A 17,836-nucleotide genomic window follows, 5' to 3' on the forward strand; every position below is an offset into this window, starting at 1 on the left:
ATGTAACCAGAAACCAACAAGTCATCTTTGAGTTCCACCTCTCTATTATTCCCCCTGAACTAATGCTATTGATTAGCAATTCCTGTTGACTCTACCTCTCAAAAGTCCCTCAAATATGACTACTACTTTCCATTTTTATTGTCACTACATAGGTCCAAGCCACCAATGTGTTGGCTGTAGTCATCTTCTATGGGTTTCTATGTTTTGATCTTCTACACTCTAGTCTTCCAGGCAGCACCCAAAGCGATCATTTTAGAAATGTGAACCATGTAATGTTACTTCCCAGCTCAAAACTTTCCAAATTTTTCTTTTTAGACCTTGAATTAAATTGAACTCTTTATAGTGACCTGAATTGTTCTGCAAAATCTGATCCCTTTTTTGACCTCTTTCCATTTCACTCTTTCTTTATGCCACAGGGGCCACCTATGTAGTTTTCTTTCTGTTCAAGACAAGCATTTGAACAAGAAAATCCTTCTTGTCTTTGGGCTTTTGCTCTAGCAATGCCCTCTACTTGTGATAGCTTTCACTTACACAGGTTTTCTCCTGGTAATTCTGTAACTTGCTGCTGAGATATCACCTCCACAGAGGTGCCTTCCTTTCCCACCACATTTAAGGTAGTTCATCTTCCCTCTCCTGCTCACCATTCATCATACTATATAGCCTCTACTAAAGACAAAGTAAATTGATTCATTTACTCTTTGTCTCCCTCTACTAAAATACAGGCTCCTTAGAGAAGGACCTTTGTTTGTCTTGTACAACACGGTATTGTTAACATTTCTGCTGGTGCAGGCCCTTTTTAGGTATGCAATAAATATTTAATGATGAATGAATAAAATGTTAAAAATTCATGGTGAGGCTGAAGCTTTTATCTCCCCTTCTAACAGGAATAGTGATTTGAGGTTCTTGGGGAAAGTGATGTGAAACTACAAAATCAAAGTGATTTTTATGTGCTCAACATTTGAAATAAGAGGGTAAAAAATAAAAATTTTACCAACATTATTTTGGAGATAGAAGCAAAAGAATTTAATTTCTATCACTAAACAAAAATAGAATTAAAAAAAAAAAAGTTTCTCCAAGATTGCAAAAATAAAGTCCCATTTTCTAAATCCCTTTTTTGCAGATGAAATCAAAGTTTTAGAATATTGGCATCAAATTTTCTAATATTTCCATACTTTTTCATCTCTGTTTCTCCATCTTTTTTTTCTTTGATGCTACAGTAAATTTCTTTGGCCTATTATTCCTAATTTTTAAAGCTTTGGCCATATTTGAATACATGGGAATGTTTTGGGATTTATTCATTAATAGCAGATTCACATTTCAGTGTTTGTTGCATCATAGAACTTGCTTTTTATAACTTTCTTCTTAAAATAATATTGAAAAGTCACATCATTGTCGTGATCAAGAGCCGTTCTGCATCTAGAGAGACTTAGATAACTTTGCTCTAACGAGCTTATGAGGAATATATGTTAACTTTGGGTTTTAACTTCTTTGGGGTCACAGACTCTTTTGGAAGCTAAGTGAAGACTGTACTTTTGCCTGTCCCATAAAACACACACACACACACACACACGAACACATTATATACAATTTCAATGGACCTTATGAAGCCCACTTTTGGATTTCTGGCTTAGTTCTTCAAGAAGCAGTCTCAGCTCAAAGTATACCCATATTTGTTAAACTTAGAATCCAAGATAGGGAAACAGTACACAAAAGTAAAAATTGCCCACATTTTCATACTTTCCTCCTGGTGGCATTGCCCAGGGGCTTTTTCGCAGGTTTGATTCTTGCTTTGGTCTGGCTTCTAAGCTGCTCCAAGATAAATTTCTCTCCTGGTCACTGACTACTTGGCTTTCCCTGGTCATAAGATTTATGAAAACCTAAAATAAAGCAACGCTTCATATGACCACAGCACACCAGGCAGTTCTAGAACAATTGGTGAGCCTGCTTTGCTCATGCTGTCTTCTCAGCCCAAGGAAGGAGTAAATCTCAACAATGTGTTTGTGTTAGTACTCAGGTTCCTCTGAGTTGATGGCCACTGGGGACCCACACTACCATATTCTATGGTTGTTTATTATTAGAATATTATTACATAACAAAAGCAAAAGTCTACTCATTTTAAATATAAATACTTTATTTGTTACTTTCCAAATTGTTCTTATTCCAACTAAGAAGCTTATTTGGAACTACTCAGAATCCTAAGTGCTATTCACATAATTGATAAAAAATAAACCAATGACGTAAATTGGCTGTAATGTATATTCCAAAGCCGGTTTGGCAATATATGTCAAAATCCTTAGAAATGTAGGTACCTTTTGACCAAGTAATTTCCCCTTTAAGATTCCACTTTAAGGAGATAATATATTAAGCAAAGATTATAAGGATGTGAATCATAGTAGTGCTTATATGAGCAAGTAATTGCAAAAGAACGAGTTGTCTAATAATTTAAAAACATGAGTTAATTATGCTATGATGTAGCTATGTTAAATATATACTGCCCTCCATATTTTAAAAATAATGATATACAACATTTTATAAATGGAAAAAATATTAACAATATTTATAGCTAAGAATCAGGTTCAGAAGCTGTATCTTTGGTAGGATCCTCTTGTGATGCAATCATCTTATTCACATCCATTCTAGCGCTTCCCCACTGAGGAGTAGCCAGGTTTAGGTAAAATTTTCCCTATTCTCAGCTGTATGAGTCAGCATGGCTGGGTTTTGCCAGTCTTCTGAGTATAGCAATGCCTAAGTCAATCAGCTCATCCATATTCCCCTGGCTATAGTGGTTGTTTCTCATTTAGACAAATCCACATGCATATCAAGACTCTTGTTTAGCAGTTTGAGAGGGGATAATCTCTCTATGTATATGTTAAAAAATAAATACACAGTCTGATTACCTTTGGCAACCATCCTGCTACCATGGGGAAGACAAGCTTGAGGTTGAAGAATAGCTGAGAACCAAGACATGAATCTGGAGACCTCGTCAAAGAGTATCTGAAACCTGGCCCCTCTAGATGTTTTCAGTTGCAGAACCAATAATTCTTACTTATTAATTATTCTAGCAAGAGTCTTGTTTTCCATACTTATAACCCAAAACATCCTAATTAATCTGAAATCTATGTAAAAAGTGTATTCATATATTACAAATCTACACAATAAAATATCAATAATAATTGTCTCTTGGAGAGGATTACCAGTTATTTTTCCCTCTGCTTTGTGACTTTTTTGTAATTCCAGATTTTCTATAATGAATATATATTATTTTATTCAGAAAAATCATATATAATAATTAGAGTCAGAATAATAATGTTCATCTAAGCCAAAACCATCAGACTTTTAATCCTGAATGGTGATAGGCTAAATGAAATAAAGTGAAAGCTAATATATTGCTAATTTTGTTTGTTTGTTTGTTTTTACCTTTCAGAGTCACGAATGCAAAGTTCTTAATTCCAAGACTCTTATTTATTTCTGTACATGAGTTTATTTTTTAAAAATTTAAAAATATGATTAGTTCAAGATCCATGGATATTGACATCTGCCTTCCTGCCCCAACATTAGGACACCTAAAATTGGTTTAGGCATGACAGAAGAAACACTGGGCTTGGGATTCCCACTCCAAAATTTCCTGGATATTTGACCTCAGGCAATTACTTAAACTCCCTGAACCTTAGTTACTTCAGCCAAGAAATATGGGGTTGCAGTTAAGTGAAATAAGCCAAGCACAGAAAGACACATATCACATGTTCTCGCTTATATATGGGAGCTAAAAAAGTGGCTCTCATGAAGATAAGAGAGTAGATTGGTGGTTACAAGAGGCTGAGAAGGGTAGAGAGGAGGAAGGTATGAAGGAAGGTTGATAAATGGGTACAAATATATGATTTGAGAGAAGAAAATGATCTAGTGTTTGATAGATCTGTGAGGTGACTATGGTTTGCAATTATCTATCATATGCTTCAAAATAGCCAGAAAAGAATAATTGAAATGTTTCTAGAATAAAGAAAAGAGAAATATTTAAGGTGATGGACATCTCAAGTATACTGATTTGATCTTTAAAAATTATATGAATGTATTAAATTATCACATGTACCCTAAATTAGGTATATTTATTATGCATCAATAAAAATTGTTTAAAAAAAGAAAAAAAAAGTGTTAGACCAAATGTTATCTACCTTTCCATCTGTGAAATTCTATGAGTGACTCTAAATTTTGCTTTATATTTGAGTGGAACTGATATTCACTGCCTGCTTTGGGAAGTATAAGTAGGTTTCAACTCTCATCATAACATTGATTAATTGGTAGCCACTGTCTGCAGAGCGGTGGTAAGAAGGTCTCAGAGTACATACGGAGTCAGCAGGAAAAAGTACTATGATCTGTCAATAATGTTGATGAGTATTTGAATCCTCAGTCTGGCTCATATACACATATCGAACAATGTAGTCTGATTTATTTTATTATTATTTTTTGTAGCACAGTGTCCAAGTCTTTTGAGAGTGAAATAACTGGGAAGAAATCCCTTTAAAATGTATTTGCTTCTTTTCTCCTGTTCCTTTGATATCTCTTAATCATTGGTGGCATTGACTGAATAAGAGTTTGACTGAATAAAAGTACAACTTTTAGTAGTTAAAGTTTAGAAGGAAATTTCTTGCTTGTTTCTTACACTTGATATTTTCTTGTAGAAAGAGCTGCAAATGAACACTTCCTAGCAAGTAAGCAAATGTCCTAATAGTGGTTCCACGTATGGGCAGCGTGGGTCAGTGAGTGGCTGGTTTGCAACTATGTTCACTTCTTGCTTCTGTCAAACTCATTCCTAGTGTGGAACTCCAACAGAAACCGGTGAATAAAGATCATTGTCCCAGAGAGAGACCAGAGGAGTTGGAGTCAGGAGGCGTGTACCACTGCCACAGTGGCTCCCAGCCCACAGAGAACAGGGCGAATGAGCACGCCTATGCCAAGTGGAAGCTCTGTGCTGCTTCAGCAATATGCTTCATTTTCATGATTGCAGAGGTCGTGGGTGAGTCTTTCTGCAGACTTTTTTGATTAAACAAGCAAACAAATAAAACTCTGCATCATTATGGGAGGGCTACCTAAGTTCTTTTAAAGTAAGATTTAGTATTTTCTGTAAGTATAAGGTAACAATATGCTCATTGTAGATAAGTTGAAAAACACTGGGAAACAAAATAAAATTCATCACTATTCCATATTCGAGTCACAGCCTTCAATAATTTTAGGGAGTGTTTTGTGCAATGCATTTTCTATTCATAGCTCACATGTTTTATTTTTTAAACATAACTGAGAGCATACTGAATGCTTTTGACCACACTGTCAAATACTCTTCAAAAACATTTTTATTCCTGAACAATATTCTCTAATATGCTCCACTGTAATTTACATAACGATTTCTCTATCGTTAGAAATTTAGGGAGTTTTTTCCTGCTTATGGACAATGTTGCAATGCAAAATCTTGAAGAAAATTCTGCCTGCCTTTCTGGTTAATCCCTTCAAAGAGATTCCTAAAAGTGGAAATAATTGCTTGAAGGACATGAATATTTGTATTACTTGATTGATATTGCCAGAGTGCTGTTGAGAAAGCTAAACAATTCATGTTTACCAGCTCTACTTGAGAATGATTCTGACTCCAAATCTTAATGACAACTAATTTTAATCTCTAAAATCTCTTTGCTATTGTATAGATGAATGTTTTAATATTTATTTCTTTAATTGTTACTATTAGACCTTTTTTTATTATTATTATACTTTAAGTTCTAGGGTACATGTGCATAATGTGCAGGTTTGTTACATATGTATACTTGTGCCATGTTGCTGTGCTGCACCCATCAACTCGTCAGCACCCATCAACTCGTCATTTACATCAGGTATAACTCCTAATGCAATCCGTCCCCCCTCCCCGCTCCCCATGATAGGCCCCAGTGTGTGATGTTCCCCTTCCCGAGTCCAAGTGATCTCATTGTTCAGTTCCCACCTATGAGTGAGAACATGCGGTGTTTGGTTTTCTGTTCTTGTGATAGTTTGCTGAGAATGATGGTTTCTAGCCGCATCCATGTCCCTACAAAGGACACAAACTCATCCTTTTTTATGGCTGCATAGTATTCCATGGTGTATATGTGCCACATTTTCTTAATCCAGTCTGTCACTGGTGGACATTTGGGTTGATTCCAAGTCTTTGCTATTGTGAATAGTGCTGCAATAAACATACGTGTCATGTGTCTTTATAGCAGCATGATTTATAATCCTTTGGGTATATACCCAGTAATGGGATGGCTGGGTCATATGGTACATCTAGTTCTAGATCCTTGAGGAATCGCCATACTGTTTTCCATAATGGTTGAACTAGTTTACAGTCCCACCAACAGTGTAAAAGTGTTCCTATTTCTCCACATCCTTTCCAGCACCTGTTGTTTCCTGACTTTTTAATGATTGCCATTCTAACTGGTGTGAGATGGTATCTCATTGTGGTTTTGATTTGCATTTCTCTGATGGCGAGTGATGATGAGCATTTTTTATGTGTCTGTTGGCTGTATGAATGTCTTCTTTTGAGAAATGTCTGTTCATATCCTTTGCCCATTTTTTGATGGGGTTGTTTGTTTTTTTCTTGTAAATTTGTTTGAGTTCTTTGTAGGTTCTGGATATTAGCCCTTTGTCAGATGAGTAGATTGCAAAAATTTTCTCCCATTCTGTAGGTTGCCTGTTCACTCTGATGGTATTTTCTTTTGCTGTGCAGAAGCTCTTTAGTTTAATAAGATCCCATTTGTCAATTTTGGTTTTTGCTGCCATTGCTTTTGCTGTTTTAGACATGAAATCTTTGCCCATTCCTATGTCCTGAATGGTACTACCTAGGTTTTCCTCTAGGGTTTTTATGGTATTAGGTCTAACATTTAAGTCTCTAATCCATCTTGAATTAATTTTCATATAAGGAGTAAAGAAAGGATCCAGTTTCAGCTTTCTACTTATGGCTAGCCAATTTTCCCAGCACCATTTATTAAATAGGGAATCCTTTCCCCATTTCTTGTTTCTCTCAGGTTTGTCAAAGATCAGATGGCTGTAGATGTGTGGTATTATTTCTGAGGACTCTGTTCTGTTTTATTGGTCTATATCTCTGTTTTGGTACCAGTACCATGCTGTTTTGGTTACTGTAGCCTTGTAGTATAGTTTGAAGTCAGGTAGCGTGATGCCTCCAGCTTTGTTCTTTTGACTTAGGATTGTCTTGGAGATGCGGGCTCTTTTTTGGTTCCATATGAACTTTAAAGCAGTTTTTTCCAATTCTGTGAAGAAACTCATTGGTAGCTTGATGGGGATGGCATTGAATTTATAAATAACCTTGGGCAGTATGGCCATTTTCACAATATTGATTCTTCCTATCCATGAGCATGGTATGTTCTTCCATTTGTTTGTGTCCTCTTTGATTTCACTGAGCAGTGGTTTGTAGTTCTCCTTGAAGAGGTCCTTTACATCCCTTGTCAGTTGGATTCCTAGGTATTTTATTCTCTTTGAAGCAATTGTGAATGGAAGTTCATTCATGATTTGGCTCTCTGTTTGTCTGTTACTGGTGTATAAGAATGCTTGTGATTTTTGCACATTAATTTTTAACCTGAGACATTGCTAAAGTTGCTTATCAGCTTAAGGAGATTTTGGGCTGAGACGATGGGATTTTCTAAATATACAGTCATGTCATATGCAAAGAGGGACAATTTGACTTCTTCTTTTCCTAATTGAATACCCTTGATTTCTTTATTTTTGCATGCTTGTTAGTGATCTGTATTTCCCTCTGTTAATGCATTTTCTCCTTGTCTCTTAATGTCTGTTACTCATTTGTTTTTTGGAAAATTTTTTAATTCTCTATATTGATCTCTGGGAGCTCTTTATATATTAGGATATTAGACCTTTGTTATATTAGTTATAAGTGCTTTTCCAGTTTGTTGTTTAACCTTTTGATGTTTGTGTTGACTTAGATAAGTTTTAAATTTTACATAGGTAACTTTTTTAAACTTTTCATTTTGAGCTCATTTCTTTTACTACTCTTTTACTGTTTTAGTGCTTAAGAATCCTTCTCCATCTGCTGAGAAGATAGCTTTTTTGTTGTTTAATTTTTGTATTTAATTTTAAAATTAATGTTGATATTAGATATATTTGTATGCTGTAAGGACTGAATTGTTTTCTAAATAGCTAACACAGTTTTCAGCATCATTTATGAAATAATTATTTTCCCCATTGATTTTTGATATTTCTTTAATCACTTATCAATAGTTTATAAATAGCAGGGTCTGTTTCTAAGGTGTTTCACTGATCTGTGTTTCTGGTCTCTGTCAAGGACATAATTAATGTAGATTTATATGTTATAATATCTGTTATTTCCTATTAATGGTTTTTAATTTAGCAGAGAAAAGCAAAGGCTATTCATCTCTCTTTATTATCCTAATTAAACATGAGAATTGTTCTGTTCAGTTTTCCCCCATCCAATTATGATTTTATTAATATTTAAGTTAATTTGAGAACATAGTATCTTTAAGTATTCAGCTTTCCCTCCAGGAATATGTTATGTTTCTCTATTTATCCAAATATTCTACATGTCTCATCAAGGTTTTATGGTGTTCATCTGACTACACAGACAGCCTACTTCTTGAGTTATTTCTGATTATTGTATGTGTTTGGCTTATTCTTTCCAGGGGTGAGTGCAGTCCACCATTTTTCATGTTTTGTTTTCTAGATAATTACTTTTTGTATTCTAAAGTTTTGATTTTTGTATATTCACTTTGTACTCAATTATGCATTTGAATTATTGTCAATTCTAAATATATTTCAGTGCATGTCCCCTTTTCCTGTCTCGTGCATCTTCCTCATCCCAGGACATCACCCTCTCTTGTGCAGAAAACATATTTCTCCTCATTTCAATAGTTATATCTCTTTTGTGTGTTTCATGTTTTTATCATGTTAAACAATACCTTATGCTAAATAAAATCTGTTTGATTATTTAGCTGTTAAGCAAAATGCTTCTTGAAGGGTTAAGTGTTTTGTATTATGTTAATGAAATGTTTCTTTGTTTCAGTTTTGTAATTATTAACAAAGAATCAAGGATGAGTGTTGACTTTTAATCAAATACCTTTTCTTTTGAATTTATTGTTTTTTAAAGCTTTTTGACCCATGTTTGAGGTGCGTTATATAAAGAGATTTTGAAACATGTTATGATCTTTGCATTTTTGGCATCATGATAATAGCTATTATTTATTTAATGCTTACTATGTGTTAGAAGCTGTGACAAGTGCTTCCCGTGTATTACCTTAATTAATCCTGGTGAATTCCCTAAGAGGTAGCTCTCGTTGTTAATCTCACTTTATAGAAGGAACTAGAAGCACAAAGAGTAAAGTAATTCTCCCTTGGAAACATACCTGTAAGTGGGCAGGCCGTCTGAATTCCAGAGCTTATATTCCTAAGCCCTAACTATGGTGCCTCTCAAATTGACTGTGGCGGGCCATCCTTTTAATGCATTGCTGAATCTGAGTCACTGATATTTTTGTTAGGATTTTTACATCTTTATTAATAATTGAAATTTAACTATAGTTTTCTTTTTTATGTCATTTTTCTAGGTTTTTATATTTGAATTATGCATGCTTAAATGGAAAGTTTAATTTTAATAATTTTATAAAGAAATAAAAACAGTTTATGTAACATTTTATTATCTCTTCCTTTTTAAAAAACTACCTAGTTATTTGTATGGCTTTGGAGACATTTTTGGAGATGATCGTTAGATGTGATTTTTAGCTTCTTCCTCACTTATTGATACACTCAAAATTTCTCCATCTTGGGTACACTTTGGCCATTTATTTTTTTTCAAAGTCATTCATCTCATTGAAAATTTCAAACGTATTATCATACCATGGAACATGATAGCCTCATGTTGGTATTAACTTAGTTCAAATGTCCTGATATGCAGTGTTATCTTATTATTTTTCCCCAAATAGAAAAAAGAACACTGTAAACTACCTGACGTATAGGACCATAAGCTACTACCAATCTGTTATCAAATGTTACCTTCACACTCTGTTACCAATATTTTGGTGGCTACATTTCTATTATCCAAAAGAAGGGGTAAATTAATCATAATCTGAGACTAGAGAAAAATAGACTCTGCTTAGCTATTTTTTGCATTATAATATCTAGCAACCAGAATTAGCTGGTTTCTTCTAGCTACGGAGTCTAATGGCCTATACACTCATATTTGGACATTTATAACTGTTGAAAACTATGAAAGAACTTAGACACGTCTAGTCCAAGACAATTCCAGGGTTGGCAATATCCTTTCAGTCAAAGTTTACAGAACTAACTAATACCACAAAATTCCTGGAGTCAGTTCCTTTGAAGAAGCTGAATTAATAGCTTGATGGAGTCGCAAAGAACTTACTTTTAGCAATTCTAATTTGGAAAACACCTTTTGGAAATTCACTAACATCTATACCAGAGGAATATTGTTTATCATTATTGGAATTAATAAGTTTGTGGATAATATTCAATAGCTTATGTAAAAGATTGACATAATGAAAAACCTAATAACAGAATTCATTTGAAATGTGATTTGAAAAGGCAACGTTCTTGGACATCCAAATAAAATTCTGGCACTACCACCTGCAAACACAGCTCAGGAAGATTCATTGACTGACTTCTTTCTTCCACTACTTTCTTCCTCTGCTTTTCCCTGAATCCATATGGATGCTGAGAATAGATGGCATCGTCCCTCCGGCTGATATCTAATAAATAGTCTGAAAAGAGATGGTCTTCTGCTCACAAAATTAATTTGTTTTAATTGACAAATAAAAATGATATATATTTATTATGTATAACATGATGTTTTGAAACATGCATATATGGTGAAATGACTAAATCGAGCTAATTAACATGGACATTACCTCACATACTTAACATTTTTTTGTGGTAAGAACACTTAAAATCTACTCATTTTAGCAATTTGGAAGAATCCAGTACATTGTGCTTAACTATAGTCACCATGTTCTACAATAGATCTCTTAAACTTATTCCTTCTATCTAACTAATATTGTGTGTCCTTTGACCAACACCTCCCCAGCTTCTTCCTTCTCCAGCCCCTATCCCTGCCGCTGGTAACCACACTTCTACTCATTGCTCTATAAATTCAGCTTTTTTAGATTACACATATAAGTGAGATCATGTGGTGTTTGTCTTTCTGTTCCTGACTTATTTCACTTAATAAAATGTTCTCCAGGTTCATCAATGTTGCTGCAAATGACAGGGTTTCCTTCTTAAAGGCTGAACAGAACTGCATTGTGTATACATACCACATTCTTTTTATCTATTTATGCGTCTATGAACACTTAGGATGATTCCATATCTTGGCTATTGTGAATAATGCTGCAATGAACAGCATTGAATGGCAGGGCAGATATATCTTCAACATATTGACTTCACTTCCTTTGGATATATACACAGTAGCAGAATTGCTGGATCATATGGTAGTTCTATTTTTAATTTTTTAAGGAACTGCTTTCTATAATGGCTGTACTGACTTACATTGCAGTTTGCAAGATTTCTTTTCTTTTCTTTTCTCCACATCCTCACCAACATTTGTCTCTCCTCTTTTTGGTAATAAGCACTCTAATAGATGTGAGGTGAATTTTCCTGATGATTAGTGATGTTGAACATATTTTCATAGACCTGTTAGCCGTTTCTATGTCTTCTTTCAAGGAATGTCTGTTGAGGTTCTTTGCCCATTTTTAATCAGGTTATGTGTTTTCTTACTATTGAGTTGTTTGGCTTCCTTATATATATTTTGGATATTAACCCTTTATCGTATGTATGGTCTGCAAACATTTTCTCCCATTCTGTAGATTGTCTCTTCATTCTGTTGATTGTTTCCTTTACATTTGAGTTTGATGTAATCCCAATTGTGTAATTTCACTTTTGTTGACTGGGCTTTTGGGGTCATATTTTAAAAAAAAGCATTGCCCAAACCAATGTCATGGAGCTTTTCCTTTATATTTTTTTCTAGTAGTTTTAGAGTTTCAGATCTTATATTTAAGTCTCCAAGCCATGTTGAGTTGATTTTTGTATATGGTATGAGATAAGGGTCTAATTTCATTCACAACCTCCTCTTTCCCTTCTCATTTCTATGCATTAGAGTCTATGAGTTCTAATTTGACTTTAGGGGCAGAAGTGAGTGATGATGTCAGTAAATAAATTAAATTGATACTGACTGAAAAATATTCAGCATTTGAGCTATATTGAGATTGAGCCAATTTTCCTAAAACATTGCTCTCCTTATATTACTTCTGTCTTCAAAGTTTTTTACTGATGCCAGTGCGGTGGCTTATGCCTGTAATCCCAGCACTTTGGGAGATCAAGGCAGGTGGATCACATGAGGTCAGGAGTTTGAGACCAGCCTGGCCAACATGGCAAAACCCCATATCTACTAAAAATATAAAAATTCGCTGGATGTGGTGGCACACGCCTGTAATCTCAACTACTTGGGAGGCTGAAGCAGAAGAATTGTGCATGAACCCAGGAGGTGAAGGTTGCAGTGAGCCGAGATTGCACTACTGCACTCCAGCCTGGGCGATAAAGTGAGACTCTGTCTCAAAAAAAAAAAAAAAAATTTTTTTTTTTTTTTAACTGGCTCCCCTTTGCTTAGTTCAGGGTTCACAACCTTTTTCCCTTCATGACAAGCGTAGTACATTTTACTGAGCACTGGGATAAACTGACAAGGGTGCTTGTAGCTGGAAGACACTGCTTCAGAGGCTCCCACTGTGCTAGGCCCTGATTGCTTGCCTCAAGTCAAAAAAGATCATATATTGGAAAGCTCTAGCATCCTGGAAAAAATGAAAAATTCCTACTTCGGTTTTCAAGACATTGCATAATCTGGTGGCAAAACTATCAATATTCTTATCTTGCTATTTCCCTGACTACCCTGTTTCAGACACATTTGTTTATTCATTCTCTGCAAGATAATCTTTGCACTTTATTCTTATGCTTTTTTTCTTTGAATAGAAAAGCCTTCTCCTCTTTCTCCATACTCATCAAAATCCTGGTCATTAGTCAAGACCCTGATCCACAGCTCACCTCCTCCCCAAAGCCATTCTTGGCTATGTTAGAGAAAGCAATTAATATTCTCAGATCACTTTTGAAAATCTGAGAGGTCATCCTGCAGGATACGGGGTTTGAGCAAGGCTTTGAAAAGTGAATAGGAATTGAGATATGGCCAAAAGGTAGATGGAGTGGCCTGAAGGAACAGCACACTACTTACTGCTGTGGTCCAGGAGATAGATATTTATCAGGGCTTGCCTTGAAAGATTCCAAGTGCATGGGTCTGAAACAGGAAAGGAAATCTGTATTCTTAGAAATTTGGGTACCACTGTTCGTAGTAGACTGGTATTTCCTTTCAGCAAGCTTTGTCATATTCTTTTCTCTGGTTGCAATTTTGGTCCTGCTGGTCTGAGAACCTCATGCTCTTAGGCTGGGCTAGATATGAGATACCAAGCTGGACTGATCAGAGTCTCTGGGTCTTTACATAGGGAGGCTGGAAAAAAAGCATTCTCTCTTTCCTCTACAAAAACTGAGCTGAAGTGATACAGGTCTGGAGCTTTTAGAGGTCTACCTTTGTTGCTGAAATGGAGGAAAAGTCTTTCTTAAACTGGACAATCAATAGCAGTAGCTGGAGACAGAGCAGAGCCCAAGAACATTTTTGAGCCTTAGGACTGGGCTGCATCTGATCCAATCCCACCCAGATTTGTTCTCAGTTGTATGAGCCAGTATACTGGTATATTATTGTTGTTGGTATTGTTTAAGCTGTTTGGGTTAGGCATTCATGGCTTACAACTGCGAAAGCCTATCCAAGGCAGGAGTGTAGGGTAAAATGTGGTTAATGGAGAATATAACTAGAATGGTAGTTGGAGGGCCAAGAAGAGCTGAGGCTCGGTCATTCATAGATTTTGGGGAGTAATTGACATTTAGAATGGGGGAGAAGCAGGTCATAGAGCTGTGTTGAGGGAAATAATTTGCGACAGAGTATAGAGCAAACTGGAGAATGAACTAAAGAAGGATATAAGCATAATGTATCCACCCTTAAGGGACCTTTGAACCTGTTGAATTGGGACTCTTTCTGATAGCTTGTGAAAATTCCTACTTGTAGAAAGGCCAAAAAGAGGTGTTATGTTGCAGATGTAAACATGTTTCTCTATTTGAATGGATACACGTTCAGATGCTAAGACCTCAGAAGAAAAGTAAGCTCAGGTATGGCCTTTGCTGGAAGAAATTGAGAGTAGTTAGGGGAAATGTCTGAAGTAGGACTATTCTGAGTTGAGTAAGAATAGAGAAAACACGGGCCGGGCGCGGTGGCTCAAGCCTGTAATCCCAGCACTTTGGGAGGCCAAGACGGGTGGATCACGAGGTCAGGAGATCGAGACCATCCTGGCTAACCCGGTGAAACCCTGTCTCTACTAAAAATACAAAAAATTAGCCGGGCGTGGTGGTGGGCGCCTGTAGTCCCAGCTACTTGGGAGGCTGAGGCAGGAGAATGGCGTGAACCCGGGAGGCGGAGCTTGCGGTGAGCTGAGATCCGGCCACTGCACTCCAGCGTGGGCGACAGAGCGAGACTCCGTCTCAAAAAAAAAAAAAAAAATAGAGAAAACACCAGATTATTAGACAGGAATTCAGAGCTGGGAGCAGCCTGGGGAAGACGGTAACTATCTGAGTGAAAAACTTCTCTTTTACTAAGAGAATGATATTGCTGGGTGGTGTGATAACCACAAGTTTTATTGATCAGGGCACTTACCTTGTTCTACACAGCCAAGGGATTGTAGTAGCTCAGGTCTCTTATATTTTTGGAGGTTCCTGGTATTAATATTTTAACAAATGTCAAAACATGAGAACTGTGATATATTTTAAACACAGTAAGTCCTCACTTAACATCGTGGAGAAGTTCTTGGAAACTCTGACTTTCAGTGAAATGACATATAACAAAAACCAATTTTACCATAGGCCAACTGATAGAAACGAGTCAAGTTTCCATGCCATATTACTGGTCACAAAAACATCACAAAACTTCTAAATAAGGCCAAAACACTTCAAATATTAAACACTGAGATAAATGTGAGCTATACATACATCTAAGAAAGATGATAAACACAAGTGAGATAATTATGCAATTTTGGGTGAATCAGTGAGTGAGGGTGGTCATAATGGTGGTGGTTACATCAAGGAATAAATGTTTGCAAAGTGAAAATTGTCAGGAGTGCCTCCTACCACCACACAGTTCAAACCCAAATAAGAAAAAATAAGCTGGGTTTGCTGAGCACTTTCATACTCTTTTTTGTTGGGCATCTGTATGATGATCATCTACCTTACATATATTTATTTTACAATCATTTGTTTTCATTCATTCTTTTTTCAGCCTTCTTATTCCAGTTTCATAGCTGGAGCTTTTCACAGCTCAGGGCTCAAGGTGGGAAACAGCCCTGAACAGGATGCCTCCCATTACAGGGCACAGTCACACCCGTACTCACTCCCGCCAGGACCAGGACGATGTAGATGCGCCAGTGAACCTCACGTGCACAGTTTTGGAATGTGGGAAGAAACCCTAATACTCAGAGAAAACCCATGCAGACATGGGGAGAACACGCGAACTCCAGACAGTGGCCCTGGTCAGGAATCCATTTTATTTTCTTATCGACGTTATAAACAAAGGATGTTGAATGAACTGATGTTATTTGAGGACCTGTTGTATTTGTTAAATAACAAGTCAATGGGGTTTTGACACAACATATGGTATAGTGTCATAATACTATTCACAAAATAATTAAAGAATTTAAAAAAATTAATTAATAGCACATAACTGTGTAGCCCAGCAATGGGACACATGGCTAATGTTGTCAGATAAACATTTACTTCTTTCATTGCTGTCAGTAAGTCTCTTTTCTCCATGGAAACCCGCATGGGGAATTAACACCATCTTAATTGGAGTTAGTTTGTGAGACCCAGGCCCCATAGTTCCTCTGCTCTATTGCTGTCACCTTCACCCCACAGGCCTTAAGTAAAGTCTTCCAGGTCTGAGTCTTTTCTGTGTGTCTCTTATCTTGGTATAAGTGTACTGCTCTCCACATCTTGTCAAGTATTCCAGAAATATGACTGCTGCTGCCCTAGTTCATGCCTTTATCATAATTTCCCTTGGCTAACACTGTCGAGTCTTAACCTCTAGCTCCTCTTAACCTCTCTCCAAAGTCATCCTCCATATTGCTGGCTAAGACGTCTCTTAAAAACAGATCTCAACATACCACAACCTTGCCTCAAAGTAATAAGTAGATCCCCTTAGCCATAGAATCACATTCACACCCCTTGGCTTGACATATAATACCCCACACAGGCATTTCCAATGTGCTTTCCCAGGCTCATTTCCCATTTTTCCTCCAACACTCTATACCTTCTGCTTTTCCCGAAAAGTGCTATGTTCTTTCACTCTATTTTAGCCCGTGGTTTTATCTCTTCCCGAAAACCCCTTCTGTTTTTGGTAATTCTTACCCCTCTCTTTGTGAAAAGTTCCTCACTCCTCCCAGTGAGAGCAGCTCTCCGATCCCTTAGCCCATTAACTTGTCTCTGGTACAGTGAGTGTTAAACAAGGAGATCACTGAAGAGAGGCTGTGATTTGTTTATCTTTGTATACCCAATGCCTGGTACCATGCACAGTAAGGGCTCAATAAATATTGGCTGGATAATTGAATTAATTGTCAATAATACTCCATGCTTTCAGAAGCAAATGCAAGATCAGTCACAAATTACCTCTTGCAAGCAGTTTGCTCTATGTGTCAGCGATTGCCTACAGTTTTCTGGATGGTTCCTATAAGTAGCTCTGAAGGTTGCAAAATGGTTCTGTTTCCAAGCCTCCATAGTAACATGATTTCTTCCAAAGCAAGCCCTTTTTCTTTCTCAGGTGCTTCCTGCCTCAGCTGAGACTGTTGAAGAGACTTTATAAGACTGACTTCATTTCCTTGATTTAGACTATATTTCAACCCAGCACGTAGAATCATCATCACTCATTGCTGTGATTGCAGCATACTGCTTATCTGCATGGAGTTATTCTCTGGGCAAGAAATAATGCCTTATTAACACAGTTTTATCATCAGGACCAAGTTTGGCAGATAGAGCAACATTAGAGGATAATTGGGAGGACAGCTGATTTGTTAGCAAAATGTTGCTCTTTGGCTAATGAATCATTCTGATTTTTGCACTGACTGTTCGGTAACAGGCTCGAAGATTACTTTGCTTCAGCCCATTAAACCTTGACAAACCAGTTATTAACTACAGATAGAGCCAATGGCCTGTGGGGATTATTGCAATTATGAGCTATCTATGTAATTTTTAAAAATCATTAGGCGAGACAAGGTGAGGCTGATGATGGCGAGGCTGATGGCTGACAGTCTCTGCTATTTTGTAGTACACAAGGCAATAAACAGCTGTAGGGAGAACTAATCAGTCAGCAAAAGCCCTTTGCTGAGAAGGTGTAGTAAGAGCAATAAAGGTTATTGCTCTCAAACAACAAACCGTGTCTGGGAAGGAAAGGGCAAGGTTTTTCTTTAACTTCTATTTTGGAGGCTGGAGGTCTTTTCTCAAAGGAGGATTAGAGGGAAGTAGAGGGAGCACATCAAATAAAGGGAAAAGCCAGGCAGGACTCTCATGGCTTACATTGCATCCCTGTGCTTTATTGGATTGTAGCACTCAAGACGCCCATTGGAAGGTACCTGCCCTTTCTCCTTTCTGCTCCCTATTATTTATTACAGGGATTTCAAGCTCAGGTGGATAATATGAA

General features: G+C 36.7%; 1 protein-coding gene and 1 long non-coding RNA gene across 6 annotated transcripts in view; one reads left to right on the plus strand and one right to left on the minus strand.

Annotated features, from left to right (window-relative positions):
- The window catches only part of SLC30A8 (solute carrier family 30 member 8), a 248,915-nt gene that overhangs the window by 207,369 nt on the left and 23,710 nt on the right, over positions 1-17,836 (plus strand). For 2 of the 3 annotated variants that reach the window (XM_073999324.1, XM_073999325.1), the window contains 2 exons: positions 4,677-4,706; positions 4,812-5,011. In XM_073999324.1, the coding sequence (XP_073855425.1) occupies positions 4,993-5,011 (19 nt within the window). In that variant the 5' untranslated portion in view covers positions 4,677-4,706; positions 4,812-4,992. The remainder of the gene's footprint in view (positions 1-4,676; positions 4,707-4,811; positions 5,012-17,836) is intronic. The other variant, XM_015455131.3, reaches the window with a different exon arrangement.
- LOC107126522 (uncharacterized) overlaps positions 1-17,836 on the minus strand; it is a 560,621-nt gene that overhangs the window by 174,682 nt on the left and 368,103 nt on the right. The window lies entirely within an intron of this gene.

The sequence above is a fragment of the Macaca fascicularis genome, chromosome 8, assembly GCF_037993035.2.
Source record: "Macaca fascicularis isolate 582-1 chromosome 8, T2T-MFA8v1.1".
NCBI classification, from domain to species: domain Eukaryota; kingdom Metazoa; phylum Chordata; class Mammalia; order Primates; family Cercopithecidae; genus Macaca; species Macaca fascicularis.